This window comes from Equus asinus, chromosome 2, assembly GCF_041296235.1.
Source record: "Equus asinus isolate D_3611 breed Donkey chromosome 2, EquAss-T2T_v2, whole genome shotgun sequence".
Lineage (NCBI taxonomy): Eukaryota > Metazoa > Chordata > Mammalia > Perissodactyla > Equidae > Equus > Equus asinus.
The window spans coordinates 27,968,819-27,996,002 of NC_091791.1; the positions used below are offsets into that span (position 1 = coordinate 27,968,819).

Consider the following 27,184-nt stretch of genomic DNA (forward strand, 5'->3'; position numbering starts at 1 on the left):
ATAGTCTAGGAAATTACCAAGCCCCTAGTCAAGCCTCATTGAGATACAGCTTTTTCCAATTTTCAAAACTCTTTTTAGTTACTAGATATTTTTTAAAAACAGCATCACCAAAGCCATAAAGAAATAGACCTTTAGGGCATGCAATTGTTTTTCTTAAAAAGAAGAGAAACTCTTAATACAGCAAGCTAGGAAGACAATTCATGTCCATGCCTAAGAACAAGTCCTTTAAGAAGCAATCACTCAAAATTTACCATCACTGCAACCTGAAAATGGTCCAGGCAAGATTCATCAACGTATGATAATTGTTGGGGGAAAGTTTAATGAGGAGCAAAATTTGGTCTTCAGCGTCCCCTCAGAGACTGCTTATGAGTTCCCAAGGGAAAAGAGTATCTATCCAGTCAAGAAACAAAGTTACACCTTGACCAGGTGATCAAAATTAATTATTACCAATGAGGGGTACCTCCACATATGATATCCTGAGAAGGACACTATTATCAGTAGTGGCATGTAAAGTCATGCCAGACACATATAACCTGAATCTAATCATGAGGAAACATCACACAAACCCCAAAATGTGGAACATTCTCAGAAGCGAGGGGGGGAAGAGGAGGAGGGGAGAAACAAACAAACAAACAAGGAAAGAAAGATAGAAAGAAATAAAAGAAAAGAAAAAACTGGCCTGTATTCATAAAAAATGTCAATGCCATGAAGGACAAAGAAAGGCTGAAGAACTACTCCAGATTAAAGGAGAGTAAAGAAACCTGACAACTAAATGTACTATGTGATCCTTGACTGAAGGAGGAAAAAAACACATTAAAAAATTCATTATTGGGGCCAGCCCAGTGGTGCAGTGGTTAAGTGTGCACGTTCTGCTTCAGCGGCCTGGGGTTCACCAGTTCGGATCCCAGGTGCAGACACAGCACTGCTTGGCAAGCCATGCTGTGGCAGGCGTCCCACATATAAAGTAGAGGAAGATGGGCATGCACGTTAGCTCAGGGCCAGTCTTCCTCAGCAAAAAGAAGAGGATTGCCAGCAGATGTTAGCCCAGGGCTAATCTTCCTCAAAAAAAAAAAAATTATTATTGGGACAATTGACAAAATTGGAACATGAATAGTAAAGTATTATAACAATGTTAACTTCCTTAAATTTGATAACTGTACTAAAGATTATGGAAGAGAATATCCTTCTTAGGAAACATACACTGAAGTATTAAGGGATAAAAGGTCATGATGTGTATAACCTACTCTTAAATGGTTTAGAAAAAATTTTATATACATATGTGTGTGTGTACAGAAAGAGAATAATAAAAACAAGTTGCAAAAGGGTATAAGGAGACCTCTGTATTATTCTTACAACATTTCTGTAAGTTTAAAATTATTTCAAAATAAAAATTCAAAAAAATTCACCATCAATTGACCTGATTAAGTGTCCTGACACCAATTAGGTAGAGAGGAAATAGAGATAAACTTATAGTCTAGATAACACTAAAAGAACCTCTGGTAGGGAAGCAAGCCAACTTTTTCCCTCCTTTTGGAGCTTTTAGAGGAAGACTATTACCAACATAAATATTTCTCATTCTCTGCCTTCTGTTACTCCATGCACACAAGCCAGTTTTGTTGACTCTTGAGCCTGTAGTCTACCCAGGACCACTCAGGACTGTGGCAACATCTCCCATTCTCTAAAATCCAAAGAGTTCTACCAAATACAGCCACTGCTCACTTTCTTCCTTATACAGAACTTAAGAGAACAGAATGAGTCCCCTAAACCTCTGTAATGAGACTGATTAAGATGCTAAATTTGGGCTCATCTGGGAGGATTAATGAGCCATATCTGGATTCTGAAAACAGAAATCCTTTTTCCCTTGACTACTTTCCCCACAATGCTTCTGTCCAGGTGGGCTGAACCAAGAACTTCTCTTCCTGGGCCAGAGGGAACCAGGATATTCTGCCAGAGTCACCAGGCTATGGTTGCAAAAAGTATTTGGCTATAGTAGGTATTAATGATGTACCTTTTTTTTTTTTTTTTGAGGAAGATTAGCCCTGAGCTAACATCTACCACCACTCCTCCTCTTTTTGCTGAGGAAGACTGGCCCTGAGCTAACATTTGTGCCCATCTTCCTCTACTTTATATGTGGGACACCTGCCACAGCATGGCTTGACAAGCGGTGCATAGATCCCACTAGAGATCCAAACCTACAAACCCCAGGCAGCCAAAGTGGAATGTGCGAACTTAACCACTGTGCCAAGGGGCCAGCCCACTAACGATGTACGTTAAATGTAGACTCATCCCAGAAAAAAGAGACAAAGGAGAAAGATGTGCATTTTAAATTCAGCAGACAATAAGCTATCAAGCAAATGATAGGTCACAGGTCTTTTTGTGTAATACATTTGTACTCCAACATCCAGTCTAACTTTCTCTTTTACAAAGATCTTAAACACTGTTTAATTGCTTCACTGCCTCACTATCTCTTTCCACTCCTGAAAAATCCCAGGAATACTTTTCCTAAGGAAAAATGCCTTTTTCTAAAAGGTATTCTCTCTGAGGACCCAAGGTTCCTAAGGCCTACTTCTAAATAAGGTTGCTTTCTCTGGATTCAAAAGATAAATATATGATGGGATGTTCCAACCAATTTGGAGCCAAATCCTATCCAAAGTTACGTGGGTTTTGACACTTCTTTGCTCACATGAAGCCTTTGGGCTAATGGGTTGCTACTAAAAATGCTTATGCTATTTTTGAACTGGGACTATTAGAACCAAGCTGTAGAAAAGGACTTTCCTCATTCTTTTAGCACCTTAGCTAAATAGCTATTAAATTCTTTGTTTTGTGCCCCTAGACTTCAAAATCTTAACAATTGTATCAGAAACCCAAGCCTGAGAGCTGAATTTTATTAGAAAATTTCATTAGAAGCTAAATTTTATCAGGAAAGGCAATCAGGGGACGGCCCAGTGGCGCAGTGGTCAAGTTCACACGTTCTGCTTCAGCAGCCCAGGGTTCGCCGGTTCGGATCCTGGGTGCGGACATGGCACCACTGGGCAAGCCAGGCTGTGGTAGGCGTCCCACATATAAAGTAGAGGAAGATGGGCATGGATGTTAGCTCAGGACCAGTCTTCCTGAGCAAAAAGAGGAGGATGGGAGCAGATGTTAGCTCAGGGCTAATCTTCCTCAAAAAAAAAAAGGTGATCAGCCATTAATATCTTATCCTACGGTACAATTTTAGTCAGTTCAGTTCCGAGATGCACAGGCTGATTAATCAAAGATGAATATAAATAGACTAATCGAGCCCTAAGCCATCCAAGGCTCTAAAGCAACTAATGAAGCTGCCATGCACTTGGTTACTGCCAGGCAGCCAGGGCTAGGGCAGAGGGTGGGGGTGGGAAAGACAATCAGACAAACACCACTGCTCTTCTTCTGACCACGCTAGAACCTCTTTCAACACATCAGGGCATACAATAATTTCCTGAGGTCACATGTGGAAGCTGGGCAGACTTCAAACCAGTGCCCAGCTGTCCACTCAAATTCTAAAGCTTCTCAAATCACCAACCCACTAGACTATAAATTTATGAGGACAGGAATTGTGTCAGTCCCCTTGAAAACTAGGTCCCTAATACCTAGTTCAGTGTCTGGTGCATGTTAAGTACTCAAGAAATATTTGTTGACTGCACATGTAAGTGTACTTCTGCCAAGAGCAATGTTCCTGGAGAAGACGCTATTTTAGAGTCTTCCCAATACAAATGACTCCCTCCTTTACCCACCAAAAGAACTAAAAGGGATGGCCAGGCCATGTTTAACATGAATAGCTATCCCCCTTTCCCTGAACAATCAGCTTAAGATCACATAAAAGGGATAAGGTACAAGGTACGAAGTGACTAGTCAGTCACAATTACAACCACAATCCTTATTTCCTTGGAGAAGAATACTTATTCTAACATTCTCCAGGATGTTATGACTCATATGGTCTCAAATTAATCTCTGCCTTGCAAAAGCCAATTCATCCAGAGAGAAACAACTATATAAACAGAACTGCTTCAGTTATAAAAAAGAAGGAAATTCTGTCATTTGCAACAACGTGGATGGACCCTGAGGACATTATGCTAATTGAATAAGTCACACAAAGAAAGATAAATAATAATGAACTCACTTATATGTGGAATCTTAAAAAGCCAAATTCATAGAAACAGAATAGAATAGTGGTTGCTAACGGGCTGGGTGGTGAGGGAAAAGGGGAAATGTTCGTCAAAGGCTTTAAACTTCTAGTTTTAAGATGAATAAGTTCTAGGGATCTAATAGATAGCATAGTGACTAGAGTTAACAATACTGTTTTATATACTTGAAGGTTGCTAAGAAAGTAGATCTTAAATGTTCTCACCATACACACACACAAATTGTAGTTAATTATGTAAGGTAATTGGATGTGTTAAGCAACCTTATCGTGGTAATCATTACATAATATATACATGTATCAAATCATGACATTGTACACCTTAAACTTACACAATGTTATGTGTCAATTATGTCTCAGCAAAACTGGGGGAAAAAAGAAAACAATATGTAATAGTAGAGGGAGGAAGGGAAGCAGGGAGGAAGGACTCCTTTACTGAAACTGAAGTTGATAGGGATGAAACCCAGATGTAACAGTCCACTAGTTCCCAAAGGCAGCTAAGGCACGTCAGAGTCCCTCATAGAATGCCAAGAATATGGTGGAAAAGGCACTCTGATTCAACATCCTCTTTGATTCCGTACACAAGAAATAACATTGCAGAGAGACAAATTCAAACAAGTGCTGGAAGAGAAGTAGATCACAAGCTCTCTCTACCAGTGCTTTCAAACTTTTTTGACCATGACTTACAGACAGAAACACAGTTTACACTGCAACCCAGAACATAAACGTGTTTCCAACTGAAACAAAAGTTTCCCAAAACAATACTTATCCTTATTATGTGTGATGCACAGATACCTTCTCTTTTATTCCTTTTTTTCCTCCCTTAATGCCCAAAGCTTGTACCAAAAAGCAAGGAAGTGCTCAAAGGGGTCATATCAAAGGAACAAAGGAATTAATTTGAAGGAGCTCTCACTGGCCAAACTTGGAATGATATGACTACCAAAAATAATCATAAATGTAATTAATTGTAAAACATTGAATAAATAAAAATTCACAAGCCCCAAAAAAGGGGGAAAATCTCTAATTTGCCACCATTTGTGGTCTTTGTTAACAGTACTCCTTACTCTGAAAACTGGCCATCAAGGGGAAAGAATTAAGCATTTTCCTTGCCTTTTTAAGGAGAAACGATGGTCCATCCTCCAGTTTATGAAGGAAAGATATTCTTTACAGAGAATGCCAGCTAATAAATGTAGAAAAAATGACAGAATTAGAAAATCATCATTCTGCAACCCCCAGTGAAATAAACGATTCTGGCAAAAATTCATCAGTAGATGATCACTGGGTAAAAGAATATTAGAGAGCAGGATATTCACAAGGTGCCAAATTATAACTTCACAGATTACTTACTAATTGCAAAGAGAAAAATAAATTTACTTTAAAATGAGGAGATAGGGCAATATACACCAGAAGCAAGTAATCTTAACATCACCAATAGTGGGACAAGCTCACAGTATATGCCTCCTGTGGTGATATAATATGAAGTACACGGTATCACCTATGAAGTAGTCATGCCAAAAACGTTTAACCTGAATTGAATTAAGCCTTTAATTCTAACTTCTAGAATACAAAAAATATATGGGATAGAGGAACAAATTAAATGACACCACAAGGACACAGACAAACCCAGAATGTAAAAGATTCTAAAGATAAATGGCCTGATCTCTTCAAAAAGTCAATGCCAAGAGGGGAAAAAAAAGGGTGGAGAAAACTGTATTAGATTTTAAAAGTCAAAAGAGATGCAACTACCTAATGAAAAGAGAATTTTGCTTGAATTTTGGTTTATAAAACCAGTTACGTTATAAAAGGCAGTCAGCGGACAAGTGGAAAAACTTTAATATGGACTGGATATTAGCTAGTATTAGTAAATCATTAAGTTTCTTAGGTGCGGTAACGGTACTGTGATTATATAGGACAATGTCCTTATTTAGAATGCATGCTGAAGTATTCCAGGGTGAATCGTCAATGTGTCTGCAACTTATTTTCAAATGGCTTATAAAAAAATAATACACATATATATGGACAAAGCAAATAAGACTAAATGTTAATAATTCTGACTCAAGTGTGGGATATGAGTGGTCACTGTGGTATTATTTCAATTTTTGGTATGTTTGAAATTTTTCAGAATAAAAAATCGAGGAAAAAAACGCTGTGTGACCCTTTCAAATGATACCACAATCCACTCATGGAATGTAACCTGCAGTCTGAAAGATACCACTCTATCCCAGATAGGGCAATGATAATAATATCTTAGCTCTCACTTTATTATCAATTTGGAGCCAGTTTTCTTAAACCTGTTGTTTGTCCAAAGAGAAGAATGAACCTTCATAAAAAAGCTCATGCTAATGAATGAGGCTTTCTTATTCTGCAACCCCCATCAAGAGTTTCCCAAGTTTTCTGTTTTTTTCTGCCAATTAATAACTCATTTTACTTGAAAAGGAAGAACAATCAGTGGAAAAATTCCTGTCAGTGGCAGGGAAATTTCTTTTGTCCCTCTACTTTTAGAGGATTTTTCCCAATTCAGGGCCCATCACAGATAACATTGAAGTCCTTTTGATTCTTTTCCTCCCCAATTAATGTCCCCACTACCCTCAGCCTCCAGTTCCCAAGCTGCTTTCCAGGACACCTGGAAGCAAGCTTCATGGCTGACTGCAGAAAAACCCTTGCTCCCACACTACATCTGGCTCTGCCTTTCCACCAAATCAAACGCCAATTTACTGCCCTCTGATGTACAGTCTATCAGGCTACTTCCTGGATGCCCCCACTTCACACTGGGCCAGAAACCCAAGGCAATAATGTGAGTTCCACAAACGGGCAAGTAATCGCTCAATAGGCGTAGAACAAGGAAAGGTCAGTTGTGATGTGTGCACATGTGTCAGCCCTTCACAACTCAACCTACAGTGGTAACAGCGGTAATAGAAGGCTGGTATTACAGAAGAGGCATGCAATCAGAAGCCAGCCAACAGGCAGCCAGGAGTGCTTGTCCATCTAAGTCCTTCAGGATTTCCAAAGACCAAAATAAAGAAACACAGGCCTCAAAACTGGTAAGGAGCATCTTAACTCCAGATTTCCAGAAGGAAACCTGAGAGCTTAAGGTAGTCACTGCTCTCCATCTATCACCTTTTCTTAATGAGGTGATCTGAGCTGAAATGATCTAATCTCCATTTTGCTCTATACCCGGCTCTATCTTCTAAAGGGTGCCAGGAGAAAGACAAATGCACTTACCCTTTTCATAAACATAGCCAATATTACTTCAGAAACTGGGACAACCAATTAAGCATCTATGAGCACACAGAGGTGGTTAGAAGGGGCAAGGCTAAGAAATAACCCTTTATTCTCTCCCCTAATCAAAACCGCACATTGAATTTCAAACATTTGGCTTCTTCTGAAACCCTCTTGGCACTACCCTGAGTTTGAGTGGGCGGAAAAGAAGAAAGGGACTTTGCCTTCTTCCTTGTTAAAAACAAAGCAGCAGCTGGCTTTCCCTTTTTCTACTCATCTGACTGCTGTCATGGCAAGTTGGGCACATACCCAGAGAGTAATTTCAGGCCTCAAGAGATGGCTGTGCTAAAGAGGACAATGGCAATGAGGGCAATATCAGAAACTTTGACACCCATCTCAGACCACATTGCCCCCTAACCCAGACTAGAAAGAATGTAGGTTCCTTTGCCTTTCCTTTTGAGAGCCAAGCTATTAAGAATGCCCCTTTTTTCACAACCCCCTTTCAGATACATATAGTGGAAATGTGCCAGCAGACTAGTTCTGATGGCTAAGTGTATCTGAGTATTAAGGAGAGAAAAAGGGAGGGCTGCAGGCATAAGAAGCCAGACTTTGTACAGCTGCTTCTTCTCAAGAAAGTCTTCAGGGAGCCAGCCCCACGGCCTAGTGGTTAAGTTTGGCACACTCCACTTTGGCAGCCCAGGTTCAATTCCCAGGTATGGACCAACATCACTTGCCAGCACCATGCTGTGGTGGTGAACCACATACAAAATAGAGAAAGATTGGCGATAGATGTTAGCTCAGGGCGAATCTTCCTCAGCAAAAAAGAAAGAAAGAAAGTCTTCATTTTCTAATCTCGAGGACAAACAAGTGTTTGGAAGAACTTCTTGGTTAGAAGTGTCAAGTGAAGAGGGCTCAGATCATTTGGGGAAGGTCCCACTAAAAAGAAATGACAAAGTAAAGTCATCAAAATACAGGCCTCTTGGAGCGACCTTATTTATATAAATATTCCCTGAGGAGAAAAATATCACAGTGCCTTTACTTTCTCCAACTGTGCTGAAACACCCACAAGTCTGAGGCCACTCAAGCTACCATGATTCTAAGGTACCAAAGTCAGTCTTATTCAAATTCAAGCCACATCCTAATGTGTTGCTCAACAATCTCCAAACTAATATAGTGTCATATTTTATTATAGAACAAGAAAGTCAAAAAAGACCAAGAAATAGATATTTGCATAAGTGTGCCCAACCTTGCCTCTTCCAACACTCAGCCCATTACATGAATCTGTCTGCCAAATTTTATCATACCTGGTTCTTTAGTGTCTACTTAGTCAGGCTTTGAACAATTTATAAGATCAATTCCAAGTAGGAAAAAGCTAATGACTCATTCAACTTTCTTCTCATGCTGATTAATAGTGATATATTGCTTACTCTACTACTCCCTGAACTACAGGCCCCTATAGAAATAACAAAAGTATGCATTCAACCAGTATGGGAGAAGCTAACTGTAGGCAATTTTTTTTTTTCCAAATAATGTACCCTTACTCAATATTTTTCCTGACAGTGACTACTAAAATCTCTTGCCCCTACACCTCCCCATCTTCCAACTGCAACAGATTAAACTTGAGATATGAGGTATCCTTAAACACTTTTGCTTCTACCTAGAAGGCTGTTTCTAAGAGGCCTAGGCCAGATAGGTGTTAAGTCATAGTTTCTCCCAGGTTGGCTTCCAGATTCTGTTTAAATGTTCTCTACAAACCTCTGGAGGTTACATGGATTCAAACCTCCTAACTCAGACTCTGAATTCACAAAGCTTGAGACAGACAGGACCCCACAGGTGTGTTTGTCCAGGATAAACTATATTTAAATAAACTCCTGATACATCCACTTTCTTCAGGCACCTGCTTCTCCTCCTTAAACTCAAGCCCCCCATATCCTGCGTCCAGGTAAGCTCGGTAAAGAAATATCCTATCCCTCAGAGTTACTCTATGCAACCCACCAATCTCTTTGAGAATATCTGAACTCTGGCCCAATCAGCTTTACATGAGAAAGCCAAATAAGCAAATGTATAAGCTATAATTTTTGTTTATTTCTTTGCTTGTTTTCAGCAAGGGAAAGAGTGGGAATAAGAAAAAATGACAACAGGTTGCTCTCATTCACCATCATCCATTCTATGCCTGATAGGGAAACATATAGCACAGAGTAGAGGCCACAAAGGTTAGCCTTGGAATGGTCAGCTAGACCCGCCAGTCTTATAAAACCAGTGGCTAGGAGGGCAGTAAGTTTGAGTGTTTGTTTATGATTATAGCCCCAATGCCTAAGTGCCTAAACAAAATGCTTAGCACACAGCAGATATTCAATAAGTATTGGTTAGAAGCAATTTAATAAGCCAGGCCCAGAAGGAATCCAAATCTTGGGGAATCCCAGAAAGAAAAGGTTCAAGAAGCTAGAAGAGATCCATAGTTAATACAGGTGCTTACACTGGGCCTCAAGACCACCTTAGTCTTACACTGAATACCCCCAATCCTGACAGGTCCTCAGAATTACAAGATCCTGGGGTTAAATTTCCAAAGGCAAACTTACTACCGCCCCCACCCGCCACCCCCAGACACACACACACACACACACACACACACATATCACTAAGGAGTCTTCTCAAGCCCTGGCCATGAAGGCTTGGAAGTCATTAAGAGGTGGTCCCTTAAGAGAAGATTCTGGTTATGATACTTTTAGACTGTTCCTCTCTCTCTGCTTGAAACCAAAAATTTTCTGGAAAAGAATCTCTTTATTAATGTTCTAAGGTTAAAGACCAATGACAAAGGCAACCTAAATCTGGAGGCAAATGACCACAGCTAAACACCACAAATCACAACTGACTACAGCCCTTTCCATGAAGCTATACTGGATGAAGGGTACTAAGTCTTGCAAGAACTTGTCTAGTCTGGGAACAAAAAGATCATAGATCACAGACCATGTCAACCAGAAGGATTCTTCTAAACTATCCACTTTCTTCAGACCTAAAATTAAGAGCAGTATCAAATATCCTGATATTTCACTTTCTCTTCTATCCCCCTATCCTAGGCCACAGATCTCACCACAAGGTCTAGCTGTGAAATCGAACATAACTCCAATATGCAAAAGCCCCCACAAGATCTCTAGAAGGATAAAAGGAAACACCTCTTTGGAGTCTAAGCCCAGGGCAGGGCTTGGGCAGATGTAAGGAAGAGGCAGTCATCCTTCTGCCCCTAATGCCAGGACACCCCAGCCCTGCAGGCAGTACAGAGTTAACTACCCACCCGCTTTGAGAAGCACAAAGGTACATCACTGCAACATGCCTAACATTTACATTGCCTCTCTCTGCTCATTAAACAGGTTTTGGTTAAATAATGAACAAACTGTATTACAGACTCCGATGAGAATTCCAAAATTATAAATCAACTGGGAAAGCCCAAAGGGGCAGACAGACAGGGAGGGGGGAGAAGGATAATATTGACTAATATAAAGGGCGCAGCTTGACAGTGGATATTCCTGCCACACCTGATCAAACACACTCCATGGGGGGAGGGGAAACAGAGCAAGAGAGGGGAGATGGGACAAGACAGCCTGAAATTTGCATCCGGAAAAGATTAAAACGGATTCTTTGGGGATAGAGAAAATACATAATATATATTACTATAAATGCAAAACTGTACTAAAAGCTAACTCAAATGTCAAAGATTACAGCTTGAATAAATTTAAATATAAAAGCCATGTGCTTCCTTGAGTTAATGAGAGAGACATAAAAGGACAAACTGGGCCAGAAGGCTGAACAGAGTCTTATGCTGCCTTTGCTGGGTAATGGGTTCAAAGCATAGCAGCGACTACAGTCAGAGGCTTCCCTCCACAGCTCTGAGCCCTGAGAAAGAAGTGGCCAATTCCATCACTTTTCCAGCCTACATTCTGTTTTTAAAAATTAAAATATAATTTACACGCTATAAAATTTACCCATGTAAAGTAGACAATTCAATGGTTTTTTAGTATATTCACAAAGTTGTACAACTATCACCACTATCTAACTCCAGAATATCTTCATCACTCCAAAAAGAAACCCTGCATCCATTAGTAGTCACTCCCTATACCCCTTCCCAGCCTCTGGCAACCATACATCTGCCTTAATTCCTTCAGAATGACCTCCTTGGGGCCAGCCCCACGGACAAGTGGTTAAGTTGGTGCTCCGCTTCAGTGGCCCGGGGTTTCACTAGTTCCGATCCTGGGCGTGGACATGGCACCACTCATCAGGCCATGCTGAGCGGCGTCCCACATGCCACAACTAGAAGAACCCACAACTAAAATATACAACTATGTACTGGGGGGTTTTGGGGAGAAAAAGCAGAGGAAAAAAAAATAGAATGACCTCCTTCCTAAAAGGATTCCTAAGAGGATTTAAACACCAAATAAGGAGCAGCAGTCAAGTCTCACTGGTGGTGAGCTAAGGCTTCAGCCAAAGTAGCAATATGCAAACTTTGCTCTTGGGCACCCTGCATCTTCCAAGTGCAACCCTCTCTTAAGATTTGATATTAGAATATTCTATTACTTTAAATGCTACAGAGCATGCAGGCATTATGCAATTTTGACAAATACTGACTGCAAATGTGGTCCAGAGACACATATCTGTGAGAATAACCAGTATACACTTAACCAACCTCACTAGAGACAACAGACTTATTCCCTTTGTAATGTTCAGATAATACTCCTGGAGAAGTAGGTAGTGCTTTAAAGAGCCTCTGTTCACAGAAAAGAAAATCATTTTGGTTTACTGACAATGTCCAATGAAAGTGGTGATGGTCCAGTGAACATTTCCAACAGTGCTATTCTTAACCAACCAAGCCAGCAGATAGTTTAGAAAAATGCAAATAGAAAGCCTTTGTAAAAAGAGACCAAGTCCAAGTCAGTTTCATGAGCTAAACTGAGTGGAGGTCCTATAATTCCTGCCATACCTCCTCCAATCTAAGTGGTACACCATTCCCAGTGATATAGCATGGGGAGTCCCTTCAGTTTCTCTCTCCAAGTTCAAAACCCTTTCCCAGCCTCCTACCATTAACAGGCTTCCAAGAAAGCAGTCCTCCTGACACTGCCAATCAGAAAAATCTGTTTGTTTCAGTAAAAGAAACAAGGAATTGGTCATGGATTGCAGAGTCCAGGACCACAGGGGCAGCTGACCCATAAACCTGCTCCTGGAAGCCAGCACTGTGTAGGGGGTCAGAACCAATCAAAAGACCATGAAATGCTCTATTTTGGGTCCACTCCATCATTTTCTCAGGCAGGTAATATGCTAAAACCCAAGAATTATGGGGCAACCTTGGCAGACACCATTTCAACATCCACCACAGCTGTTGGCCCCGGGAAAATACCACCACTTTCCTCCACGCTCCAGAAGAAAGCTCAGCAACACCCAGCTATGTTCCTAGTACCACTGACAGCTCTGGCTCCTCAGCACATTCTGGTTTTATTAGTTTCAAGCAGCAGATAATCTGGAGTCCTAACCCAAGGATGTAAGAAAATTAGGCAGCAGACTCAACTTTGGTAGTTTTTACGTGGTCTAGAGACCTCAAGTCCTGGATTGTACCACTCACCACACATACGATCTCTGAGCTGAAGTTTCAGGATATGTCAGGATGGGGAAAATAAGTGTGGGATATAGACTGGATGGCAAGCAGGAAATGTGGCTCTGTCAGGATAGCAGCACCACCTCAGCAAGTCAAGGTCTGCAGAGTGCCTAAAAGACTTATAAGGCTACTCCAGTCTGATCTCAGCCATTTTAGGGTGTTCCCAATCACTTACAACAATAATCCCTCACTGTGTATAAACTGTTTGCCAAATGCTTCCAAATATATTCACTTGTTTAATCCTCTTAACATCTCTTAGAAAGATAATACTCTGAACTCTGGCCCACCAAAAAGAATTGTAAACATCTACTCACTACATTTTCTTTCTAATTGAGATATAAGCTTTATCTGTAAAGCAAAAAGAAAAAAAACATCTGTGCAAGCTGCCAACTTTCTAATGCAGCCAAGTCACTGACAGTGCAGGCCATAAAGCAAGAACATGCCACCTAGGTGCAGCATTAGCCCTGCAAACTAGCTAACAACCACAACCAAGTCCTCTATACTTGACTCTTCTTGGCTAATATTTGCAACACTTCTCAATTGAGTGAAATCTGCTCCTTTAAAGAAAACATTTAGGGAACCTTTAGATAACTTCAGCCCATGATTAGGAAAGGAAAAAGGAATTTTTCTCCCGATATTCTCCTATATTTCTCATGAAAGGGGGAAATTTATTTGTTTGTTTATTGTTTATTTAATTTGCAGAGGCCTAAAAACTATTTCAATTGTGGTCTTAAATATGTTACTAGCTAAAAGCATTCCAGGACATACATTGCAAAAGCCCTTTACAGTCAACAGAGGAACACAGCTCTGCGGCTTTCCCCTTCAGTCTGTATCTCCCCCTTGAAAAACCCAAAGGTGTTGAGACTTGCCTTCTCCCTTGACACGTCTATATACAGAAGATGAAGCACTTCCTGTGTACATTCTCCTCTAATTGTACGAAGAGAAGCAATGCAGAACAGAGCATTAAACCAGGCATCAGAGGCCAGAATTCTAGTTTTGAGTCCACCTCCTAGGATCAGTGCAAACTCAGCTAAATCACTTAAAATGTCTCTGGGCTTAAACTATATTCATAAAAAGGAAACAATATGCGCCAAGCCTCCCTCACAGGGTTGTATAAAAGTTCAGTAAGGTAATAAATGTGAAAGTGGCTTTGAAACTTCTAAACATATGAATACTACATAACGTTATTATGATTAGAAAAACAGGAGTGAAAAAAAGGGACAAAAGATTCTAGGAATGCATGAAGACTGATAGCTCTTCATTAGAGAGCTAAGGCTCTAAAAGCGACAATGACTTTCTATAAGAGAAGGGTTTTGTTGCAAGTACTAAAAACTCCATTTGTGCCACCAACTTCCTACCTCATGGCATGCATGAGGTAGACAAAGAAAGTAGTTAAAACAAAACCAAAAATAATTTACTCAAAAGACGAAGGAAGCTTATAATTGTACGAATGCTAATTACCCACTAAAGCAGGACACCCTACTGGGAACTCAGGGAAAAGGCTCAGCAATATAGTACACCAGGGGCAAACTACAACCATGGGCCAAAGGTGGCTTGCAGTCTGTTTTTTTAAAGAAAATTTTATTTCTTGCTCATTCATTTAAGCATTATTTGTGTCTATTCATTAAGCATTATCTCTGTCTGCTTTTGAGCTATAATGGCAGAGTTTAGTAGTTGCACAGTTGCTATGGCCTGCAAAACCTAAAATATTTACTATACAGGCCTCTACAGAAAAAGTTTGTCCATCCCTGTAACAAATCAAACACATGTTGTTTTACAGGATAAGTAATCCTTCCTATATGTAGGGACTTACCTGTTATATTATTTAAAACTTCCTTTAGATGACTGAAACTATGCAGCAGAGGATCCCGTTCTTCATCCTGTAACATATGGGTTTAAAAAAAGTCATTATTGGGTCAAAGAGGAAAAAGGAAATAAAGAACAGATCAAGGACTCTTTCTCTGAATCCAACCAGAAAATCCTGTAAATTTTCCTTCTGAGGAAAAGAAAATTAGCCATCGTTTGTTTTTCCAATTCCTTTATCTCTTAATTCACAGAGGTCCTCTGGGCTTACTAAAACAGTAAATCCTAAAGTACTAATCTACACCATGGCCATAGCATTCAAGATACCACAGATTGCCAGGTCCTTTATATGTGCTGTAGTCTGAAGGTCTGTGCCCTCTTAAAAATTATACGTTGAAATTTTAATACCCAGTGTGATGGTATTAGGAGGTGGGGCCTTTAGAAGGTGAGTGATTAGGTCATGAGGGCAGACTCCTCAAGAATGGAAATAACGCCCTTATAAAAGGAACCCAAGAGAGCTCCCTTTCCCCTTCGGCCATGTGAGGATACAATGAGAAGTCTGAGACCCAGAAAAGGGCCCTCACCTGACCATGCTGGCATCCTGATCTCAGACCTCCAGCCTCCAGAATTCTGAGAAGTAAATTTCTGTTGTTTATAAGCCACTCAGCCTGTGGTATTTTGTTACAGCATCCCAAACAGACTAAGACATCTCTATTATTCTATCTCTTCTCCTTCTTCATACTCATTATATAATCACACATATTCATTTCAAAGACATTCCTGACTCCACTCTCACTTCTAAAACAATCCACTTTTATAAATGAACATGACAAATTTCCAAACACCAAGTTGGAAATGTCTAAACTTGTTTTTACAATTGTGCCAAAAGCTGTTTTATACAACTACAAAAAATATCCTTGAACATACATATGCAACAAAGAAAGCCAGCTTTATGACAGGTAAGTTTCTTACCCATCTGACTGGCAAGATACGGCTTGCTCCATATATGGAAGTTTGCTGAACTCCCAAGGAGTACCATCACCAAGCCATACTCCATGTATCAATAACTAAACTAAACTAATTTAATTTGATAGCTAATGACTGCCCAAGGGAATTAGAAGATAAGGAATCTTTCTGACATTTTTAGGTATATTAAAGAAGTCCCAAGTACTAGCTTAAGTTTTTTACAAAAATAGCTAGAAAAAGAATAGTATCATCTTTTGGGTCCCAGAGGAAAAAAGGCAGCCCATAAATTTGATGCTAGTTGAAATAAACCAGAAGGGTCCCCGATTACAAGAACAATTCTGAATTCCTACTATTTTTATTATTACTGGGAAATTGATTACTGTTTTAACCATGCATCAGATCCCCTACAACAATTCGGTGACCAAGCTATCTGCCCATTCCCCACTTACCAGTGGAGTATGGGTGCTCCATCGTGCATTTCGTTTAATGGCCCCAACCACAATGTTAATCTCTCCTTGAATGATGTAAATACTCTTATCCACCATCCTGGCAAACCTACCAAAAAAGTTAAGAGAAAAGTCTAGTTAATATTTGGTTACCCAGAGCATACTCATGCTTAAATCAGTAGCCGGTAAGATTAGAACTATGATTTAACTTTTTTTTTTTTTTTAAAGATTTTATTTTTTTCCTTTTTCTCCCCAAAGCCCCCGGTACATAGTTGTATATTCTTCGTTGTGGGTTCTTCTAGTTGTGGTATGTGGGACGCTGCCTCAGCGTGGTTTGATGAGCAGTGCCATGTCCGCGCCCAGGATTCGAACCAACGAAACACTGGGCCGCCTGCAGCGGAGCGCGCGAACTTAACCACTCGGCCACGGGGCCAGCCCCATGATTTAACTTTTTAGTACCAAGATTTCCCACCTATAATACAAGATGGGATGAAGTCCATCTCATATTATGAATCCAACCACCTGGCTCTCCTAGAGTCTCTGGAAGTTCAAGACACAACTCAAAAAGCATCAATTCAAACAGCATGGTACTGGTACAAAAACAGATGCACAGATCAATGGAACAGAATTGAAAGCCCAGAAATAACACCACACATCTATGGACAGCTAATCTTCAACAAAGGAGCTGAGGGCATACAATGGAGAAAAGAAAGTCTTTTCAACAAATGGTGCTGGGAAAACTGGAAAGCCACATGTAAAAGAATGAAAATTGACCATTCTTTTTCACCATTCACCAAAATAAACTCAAAATGGATCAAAGACCTAAAGCTGAGACCTGAAACCATAAGCCTTCTAGAAGAAAATGTAGGCAGTACACTCTTTGACATCAGTATTAAAAGGATCTTTTCGGACACCATGTCTTCTCAGACAAGGGAAACAATAGAGAGAATAAACAAATGGGACTTCATCAGGCTAAAGAGCTTCTTCAAGGCAAAGGAAAACAGGATTGAAACAAAAAAACAACCCACTAACTGGGAAAAAATATTTGCAAGTAATACATCCGACAAAGGCTTAATATCCATAATAGATAAAGAACTCACCCAACTCAACAACAAAAAATTAAACAACCCGATCAAAAAATGGGAAGGAAACATGAACAGACATTTCTCCAAAGAAGATACACGGATGGCAAATAGACACATGAAAAGATGTTCATCATCGCTGATCATCAGGGAAATGCAAATCAAAACTACACCAAGATATCACCTTACACCCATTAGAATGACAAAAATAACTAAAACAAATTGTAACAAATGTTGGAGAGGTTGTGGAGAAAAAGGAACCCTCATACACTGCTGGTGGGAATGCAAACTGGTGCAGCCACTATGGAAAACAGTGTGGAGATTCCTCAAAAAATTAAAAATAGAAATACCATAGGACCCAGCTATCCCACTACTGGGTATCTATCCAAAGAACTTGAAGTCAGCAATTCCAAAAGTCCCATGCACCCCAATGTTCATTGCAGCATTATTTACAATAGCCAAGATGTGGAAGCAACCTAAGTGCCCATCAACAGATGATTGGATAAAGAAGATGTGGTATATATATACAATGGAATACTACTCAGCTGTAAAAAAGAAAAGAATCATCCCATTTGCAACAACATGGATGGACCTTGAGGGAATTATGTTAAGTGAAATAAGCCAGGTAGAGAAGGACAGTCTCTGTATGACTCCACTCACATGAGGAATTTAAACATGTGGACAAAGAGAACAGATTAGTGGCTACCAGGGGAAAGCGGGGGTGGGGGGGGGCACAAAGGGTGAAGGGGTGCACCTACAACACGACTGACAGACAATAATGTACAACTGAAATTTCACAAGGTTGTAACCTATCAACTCAATGAAAAATTTTTTTTTAAAAGCATCAATCCAGAAAATTTCTCAAAAGCACCTCAATAATCTCTAGCAAGTACATCAAATTCTTCAAATCAACTATCCCCAAAATCTCTCCAATGAAACCTTCAGGTATGCAGATGTCTGTTGCTGGTTTGTTAAACATATATTTCAGATCTTTCCTTTGTTCTTTTCTATCCACTCAATAAAGTAATAATGAAGGTTCAAGTTAAGAGAAAAGAACAAAGACTGTTAGAAAAATAGCCTTGGTTTGGAACCACAGTTATAATGTCACCTTATAGACTGCATCCATTCTGCCAAGTCCCCTCCAGAAAACTGGACAGTAGCACAGTGACACAAGCTTTGAAAAGTTCTAAAAATAATAATAAGCAGACTGAAAGGCAGACTCTTTAAAGCTGTTTCTATATGAATATCTGAAGTGAAGCTGAAACACTATTTTAGTATTTTACGTGCTTCCAACTGAACTACCAAAGGATTTTCTTTGCTGCCTCGAACAGCACTTAGAAAAGATATTTAATTCTCTCCCCAGGTAAAAATATAAAAAACAGAATTTCTTCTTGGCATAGAGAAAACCCTAAGAGCATGTAAAACCAAATTTAACCCCTTCTATTACTTAGAAACCCTCCCCAGAAAGACAAAATTTTAAAAAGCAGAAAGGGAAGGGGTGGGGGGCATATAGTTAGACAAACACCTAGATCAGGCTCAATAAAGTTAAAACAGTAACGCTATCAGGGTAAGGGAAGAAGGAATTCCAGAAATATTTACTTACTGAGCACCTACTACTCATAAGGCATCTTTCAGAGTGCTAAGGATTCAAAGCAAATAAGATATGGAAGGAGCTCTCAGACATACTGTGGAATGAAAAAAAAATTGTAGTATATGACTGTGTATTACCATCTATGTAAAAACCAACCAATGAACCCACCCTACACAAAATATTAGATTTTTGTTTTTAAAAATTATGCAATATTTAACATAGAGTAAGATATAAAGAGTAATATAACAGCGAGTACCCAGATTAAGAATAGTGCAACTGAAGTCTCTGTGTGTTCCCCCTAACCATATCCCTGTCTTTTCATCCATAGGTCCTAATATTCTAAATCTGATGTTTATTAAACTTTCACGTTACTTTATACTTTTACTTCACTGATATGTATCTTTAAACAGAATATAGTATTATTCTGCATATTTTTATACTTTAAATCACTAATATCATATTGTATGTATTCCTCTACAATTTCCCTTTTCCCTTGACATACTATGTTTGTGAGTCATCCCATGTTGTTAAGTGTACTTAATATATTTTGTACAGGTATATATAGAGATATATAAACAGAGAATCAAAGGTCTGGGCAGATGTACCTCAAACTCAATAACCACAGTTATCTCTAGAGAAGGTACTGTGAAATCAGAGGATACTTTAGCCTTATCTATAATGTTTTAATTTTTTACAAGGAAAATGTATTACTGTACTATCAATATCATAATCAAAAATTAATGATGAAAGAGATGGAATATAATTTCTGCCCTTGAGGCATTTATAGAGTTTAGTGGGGTCTAAAAAAAACAGAGCCAGAGACATAGAGGAAAAAAATGCATCCTGCAGGTAGCTCCATTTGCATATTTTGCACAAGACAGGACCCCAGAAGTATGAAAATCACTACGATAAGGGAAAAAAGAACTGGTACAAATTTTGTCCAGACCCATAACACCTCCCACGATCCACAAGGGAATCCAACATACGACAATATTTATTTGAACGACAATTTAAAGAAACAACCAGGTTAGTCTCAGAAGACTATTTGCTTTCCAAATGCTCTGGGTGCACACAATAATGTTCTCTCCTGAGACGATTCAAAGATGAGAATATACAACAATGTTCTCTTCTGAGGAGGAGGAGGAGAACCAAGAAATAGAAGAAAGATCAACAAATCTGAAACTAATTTAAAGTATCAGAAGAGAAAAAAATAAAATCTCTAGTATCCCTCCTTCCTTAAATTATTTAGATAAGATGGATATGCTCTAGATCTCTGGAAGGATTTTTAAGAAACTGCTAACAGAGGTTGCCTCCAGAGAAAGGAACTGGGGAACTGGGAAACAGGGGTGAGAGGAAGACTTACTTTTCTCTATATATTCTTTTGTACCTTTTGAATTTTGGGTCACATACATATATTACCCTTTCCTTTTATTTAAAATTTAATTAACTGATTTTTTTTTTTTTTTAAAGATTTTATTTTTTTCCTTTTTCTCCCCAAAGCCCCCCAGTACATAGTTGCATATTCTTCGTTGTGGGTACTTCTAGTTGTGGCATGTGGGACGCTGCCTCAGCGTGGTTTGATGAGCAGTGTCATGTCCGCGCCCAGGATTCGAACCAACGAAACACTGGGCCGCCTGCAGCGGAGCGCGCGAACTTAACCACTCTGCCACGGGGCCAGCCCCTAAAATTTAATTAACTGATTTTTAAAAAATGAATAGGCTCTTAGAAAAGTAGTTGTATTAGTCCAAGTATAAACGATTAAGAGAAGCAAAGTTAATTAACATTTACTTCAGTCAATCAGACATTACTTAGCACACGCTAAGCAAAATACTAGGCACAAACAGAATTGCTCCTATCTCCCTACAAGGAATTTATAATCTAGATTAGATAAAACCCATAAATATACACATAAACCCACATATACCTCCAATACATGAGTGACAGTGTCACAGTAGTGAAGCAAAGAAAGTTATTTCTGGTAGAAGGTCCTAGGCAACTGAAAGACAGACAGGATTCAGTCAAAAATATACGGAGAGAACGGCAAGAGGAAAGGCTTACAAGTGGGAAAACTCAGTAGGTATTTAGGGGATCATGATTATTCCAGACTGACTGGAACAATATTTCTAGCGGAGTAATAGGAGGTAAAGTTAGAAAAGCAAGTGGGGAAGGAGGTGGGCACACCATGGAAGGCCTTCAACACATAGTTATTATTCCATATATATACTAAATATCTATCATTGTAGAAAATATTTTGGGGGGCCTGAAAGAGCACACTATAAAATAAGAATACTTAATTTCTCTTTCAAAGAGCTAAGAGAATGAGAGAAAACATCCAAACAACACAGAAACAAGTAAACACCACCACAATATTACAAATTGGAAACAAGAAAGCCAATGGGACTAACTGAGATCTAATAGGATCTACAGGCTATTTGGAATGCTTCTTAGGGGAGATAAATGTTGAACTGGGATTCCAACTGATGTAATCAACCTAACAGATCAAAATTCATTAGGCACCAAAAGCTAACAACTTCCTAAGGTAGCACAGATCTAAGCAAAAAATCATTGTCTTCAGCTTCTTTTCTTAGTAAAAAAGAAACATCTAGGGAATGAAGAGGAATTATTTTCAAGGACTATGCAGAGTTGCCTAATCTCCCTCCAGGCCTCTGAGCATTTTGTCTCTGCACCCAGGGAAATCTGTCCTTCATCTTCAGATCCGAAGCTCTGATGAACTACTTGCTGCTTGGCAGCCAATGGCCTAGAACCTCTTGTCACAAGGTCACAAAAGCCCAGAGACCTTATATAAGCACAGCAGAAAAGAACTTAAGGTTTATCTTGTATTAGAAATAATATGAGGAATAACCAAACACACATTAACTAACATCCCCAGCCAGATAAGCCACTGGCCCAGGCACCGAGCAATATATATCCTTTGAAAGCACCTTCTGTCTGTTTAAAGCTAGGTCTATAGCATTCCCCTGGTGCTTTGTAGCATCCCAGTTACCCCAAGGGGATCCAAAGAGAAGGAGTCACTATATCAACTGGCAACTCCCTCTAGATCTAAACAAAAGCAGGAGAAATGGAAATAATTGGATCCTTACTTCATGAAATACCAAAAATTCTATTTCAAATGAAGACTTAAATGTGGAAAAACAAAACTTAAACACTTTTAGAAGACAATATGAAATATTTTTATAATCTCAGTATAGGGGAGAAGCACCTAAAGAGGAAACAAAAAGCAAAACCCATAAAAAAATTGGTAAATTAAACCATGTTAAAATTAAAGACGTTTGGGGCCGGCCTGGTAGAACGGCGGTTAAGTTCGCGCGTTCTACTCTGGTGGCCCCGGGTTCACCGGTTCAGATGCCAGGTACGGACGTGGCACCACTTGGCAAGCCATGCTGTGACAGGCATCCCACATATAAAGTAGAGGAGGATGGGCACGGATGTTAGCTCAGGGCCAGTCTTCCTCAGCAAAAAGAGGAGGATTGGCAGCAGATGTTAGCTCAGGGCTAATCTTCCTCAAAAAAAAAAAACAATTAAATTAAAGACGTTTGTTTGGCATTATCTTGCAAAGTTGAAGAACTTCATAACCTATATCTTGGCAATTCTACTCTTAAGACTATACCTCAGGGAAACTCACAAAAAATTTAGAATAGTGGCAGGAGGGGGAGATGACTAACAAGGGCATACGTGTGCCCTCAGTTTTGGTGATATTCTGTTTTTTAAGCTGGGTGGGGGACACTGATGCACCATATATGTATATATATTCTTTGTATGTATAAAATAGACTATCAAAAGTTCCTTTTTTTTTAGTTTCTTTCTTTTTTTTCAATTATTTTATTAAGGTCATAATGGTTTATAATATTGTGTAATTTCAGGTGTACATTATTATTTATCAGTTTCTGTATAGACTGCATCATGCTCACCACCAATAGTCTAATTTTTAAAAGTTCCTTCTTTTTAAAGTCATGGCCTTTGCTGTCTCTTTGCCTTTGCACATGCTGTTCCCTTCCTGTTTCAAATATTTTTTCCCACTCTTATCCACCTAGTAAACCCTCATTCTATCCAAAAGTCAATAAGAGAGTCAGAATACCACAGTGATTACAAGAAAAAGCTTCAGAGCCAAGACAGATCTGAGCTCCAGTCCTGACTGTTACTACCTACATGATCCCAGCCCAGCTTCTTAGCATCTCCAAGCCCCATTTACAGTCCTCCATCGCAAAGTGGAGATAATACCTCCTCATCTGTTTATTGTGAGGTCTAAATAAGAAGCCTGTAAAGCACCTAGCACAGTACCAAGAATATTAAAACTCAAAATATGTTAGCTGTTATTATAAAGCCTGCTCTACGAAGTCTTCCCCAGCTAATCCACTGCCCCAGAGAGTATTACTACTCCTTTTTTGTCACCCCATAACACTGTACATAGCTCTATTTAAACACATCTTATACTGATTGATTAATCAAAGATTGGCCCTAAGGTAACATCTGTTGCCAATCTTCTTTTTTTCTTCTTCTTCTTTTCCCCAAAGCCCCCCAGTACATAGTTGTATACTGCACTTGTAGGTCCTTCTGGTTCTATGTGGGACACCCCCTCAGCATGGCTTGATGAGCAGTGCTAGGTCCCCACCCAGGATCCGAACCGGGAAAACCCCAGGCCACAAAGCAGAGCACAACAAACTTAACCACTCAGCCACAGGGCTGGCCCCCTTATACTGATTTATAATTATTTAGTCTGTCTCTCCCAGAGCCTATGAGAATCTTAGGAACAGACTATGAGTTATTCACCTTTTTATCCCCAATGTCTGACACGTAGTAAGAAAAATGATAAATAAATACTGAATGAAAAAATGAATAAATGAATGAGCTAACATCAAAACTGACTTCAATAGTAGGGCAGCTCACATCCACCTCTTGTGAGAAAATGACTTCCTAGAAGACAAGAACTCTAAGCCAGGCAGGCAAACCTGTTTCCTGCATTGCATCTTATTATTTGTTTCTCTACCAGAAGTTACAAACCTTCCATACAGGCCACCCTACAGACAAAAAGAAACCACACTTACCCACCAGCCAAATCATAATGCTTTAACGCTTCTGTTTTCACATCTATCTTCCTGAAGTCTCATGTGCTATTTGCATGTTCATATGTCTTCTGTGAAATATATAATTCTTTATGTAATTGTCAATTCTTCATATATGTGTAGTATATACGTCTTATTTTCTTTGGTTCTAAATAGCTGATATTAGTACACCATTGTTTAAGTTATTTTTTCTTAATGGCTTTTAAAAGCTGTCCTAATCCAGTTAGAAATTAGATTCTCCAAAGTCAAAGAACCAATTTATTTTTTTTCTTTCTCATGGTGCTTTGATGTCTAGTACAGAGCTGTGCAAACCAAGAAAACTCTGATAGACTTTCTGAGAGGGTAGAAGGTACCAGGGAGCTGAATGACCCTCAGCTGGCCCTTCTAAGGTTTATCTTTGCTCAATCTCTCAAACAGAGCAGCACTAAAGATGCAGAGCTTACAAGATTTCCAGAGCTGGCCAATGAAAACACCATAGTTCTGAGCTTTACTGAAAGAATTGACAAGAATTACTGAACAAGTGAACAACTTACTGGGCTCAAGAAACTTACTCAAAGGGTGGAGGTAAAAGAAAGTCAAACCAGGAAAAAAGTTGGTGCCCTGACAGAGTATAACTGGCAAGTCCTCCCGAACCCCATAATCAGGCAACCAGTGTCCCTCAGCTGTGCCTTGGCAGCTCCTCCCTCTGTGGAGATTCTGAGTCTATCCCAAGAACTATATGCAAGGTGACCACTGAGATATGTCCAAAGATGTCCCTTCTGCCAGCTTGGAGATGAAAAACGAAACAAGGCTTCTCTCTCTCACTCATCTTTGAACCACTCAGGACATCCAAGGTGACACATGGCCAAGTAGGACAAAAATAAAAACTTGGTCTGTATGATTATACACAGAGAATGCAGTGATTAAGTCTCATGAGGGCTGCCCATCGTGTACATCAGGGGTCACCATCCACTATCATGGGGTAGAACCCAGTCTACAGACATATTTTGTTCTGCCTGCAAAAGGATTTTTAATTTTTTATTTTTTTGAGGAAGATTAGCCCTGAGTTAACTACTGCCAACCCTCCTCTTTTTGCTGAGGAAGACTGGCCCTGAGCTAACATCCATGACCATCTTCCTCTACTTTATACATGGGACGCCTACCACAGCATGGCGTGCCAAGCGGTGCCATGTCCACACCTGGGATCCGAACCGGAGAACCCTAGGCCACCGAGAAGCGGAACGTGCGAACTTAACCGCTGCGCCACCGGACCAGGCCCCCTGCAAAAGGTTTTAAAAAAAAAATTTAACTAGTTGCTAACAATTTAAAACAATGATCTCAACAAAAGCAAAAATAAATAAGTGGGACTACATCATACTAAAAAGCTTCTGCACAGCAAAGGAAACCATCAACAAAATGAAAAAGCAACCTACTGAATCAGAGAAAATATCTGCAAATTATGTATCTGATAAGAGGCTAATATCCCATATAAAGAACTCATACAACTCAACAGCAAAAAAACCCAATAATCCGATTAAAAAATGGGCAGAAGATCTGAATACACATTTTTCCAAAGAAAACATACCGAAGGCCAACAGGTACATAAAAAGATACTCAACATCATTAATCATTAGGGAAAGGTAAATCAAAACCACAATAACATATCATTTCACACCTGTTAGAACAGATATTATCAGAAAGACAAGAAATAACAAGCATTGGAGAGGATGTAGAGAGAAGGGAACCCTTGTGGGAATGTAGATTGGTGCAGCCACTATGGAAAACAGTACAGAGGTTCCTCAAAAAATTAAAAATAGAACTACCAAATGATCCAACAATTCCACTTTTAGGTATTTATCCAAAGAAAATGAAAAGACTAACTCGAAAAGATAAATGCACCCACATGTTCACTGCAGCATTATTTACAATAGCCAAGATATAGAAACAACCTAAGTGTCCATCAACAGATGAATGGACAAAGAAATTGTGGCATGTGTATACAATGGAATATTATTCAGCCATAAAAAAGAATGAAATCTTGCCATTTGCAACAACACAGATGGACCTTGAGGGCATTCTGCTAAGTGAAATAAATCGGACAGAGAAAGACAAATAGCATATGATCTCTCTTATATGTGGAATCCAAAAGCAACAACAAGCTCATAGATTCAGAGAACAGATTGGTAGTTGCCAGAGGTAGGGAGAGAAATGGGTGGAGGGTGTCAAAATGTAAAACCACCAGCACCACAATGATCTGAATTTCCAGTTTCTCCTGAAAAATAAGACTAGTTATATGGGCCCACATTCCAGGACACTACATCCTAATATAGTCCCACCTGGCTCACTTCACTCATTTACATTGCCTACATGATACTCAGGCATTTCAGCTTGTAATCCCTGGTTTACATGACGGCAACAAAGCACTACTTTCATGATCACTTCCACTACAGTTGGGGTCCCAAATCACCACAATGCTCTATTATATTTTCATTTAATTAAACAACTGCTGTTGAACATCCTGAAATATATAAAAGCTAAATAGCTACTAATTACATTTACACAACTCGTCCAGCCTGATGGTAAATGAGGGTAAAATAAACTTCTCCTCTCTTCTACTCAATTCCACCATTACCCCAATAGCAGAATCATTCTAATTAGTCACACTAAACCACAGGGACAGACTGTGATCAATCAACAGAAGTGGCATACAAAGGCTAGGATGATCCTTCCAGTGAGTACTGTATAAATACAGTGGGTCTCCTCAAAAGCAGGAGCTGTGTCTTCTTCCTCTCCAGCTGCCCTCACTAGCCAGTCTAAGTACCCTATCAATGAAGTTATTATCTAAAAGTGGCAATCATCCTGCCTTCTGAAAGACAGGGAAGTGAAATAATAGTGGAACTCTGAGAACTGGGAGTTCAACTGGGATTGGTGCCCAGCTACTCATGAGGAGATGTGTCTACAACCTGAGTTCTCACTGTGGCAATGAACATCACTGTCGAGACTGGAATGTACTCTCTCTATAGGCACCTTTAAAAGAAGCTCAAATAGAAGTCTTTTTTTTTTTTTTAAGATTTTATTTTTCTTTTTTCTCCAAAAGCCCCCCGGTACATAGTTGTGTACTTTTAGTTGTGGGTCCTTCTAGTTGTGGCATGTGGGATGCCGCCCCAGCATGGCTTGACCAGCGGTGCCAGGTCCACGCCCAGGATCTGAACCGGCA

The 27,184-nt window shown here is 39.6% G+C and overlaps 1 protein-coding gene across 20 annotated transcripts in view; it reads right to left on the reverse strand.

The window, feature by feature from the left end:
- GBF1 (golgi brefeldin A resistant guanine nucleotide exchange factor 1) overlaps window positions 1-27,184 on the reverse strand; it is a 128,356-nt gene that overhangs the window by 85,469 nt on the left and 15,703 nt on the right. For 18 of the 20 annotated variants that reach the window (XM_014851764.3, XM_070484302.1, XM_070484304.1 and 15 more), the window contains 2 exons: window positions 16,238-16,343; window positions 14,833-14,899 (listed from right to left, as the gene is read on the reverse strand). In XM_014851764.3, the coding sequence (XP_014707250.3) occupies window positions 14,833-14,899; window positions 16,238-16,343 (173 nt within the window). Of the gene's footprint in view, window positions 1-14,832; window positions 14,900-16,237; window positions 16,344-25,130; window positions 25,248-27,184 lie in introns of all 20 variants that reach the window. The other 2 variants (XM_070484350.1, XM_070484318.1) reach the window with 2 other exon arrangements.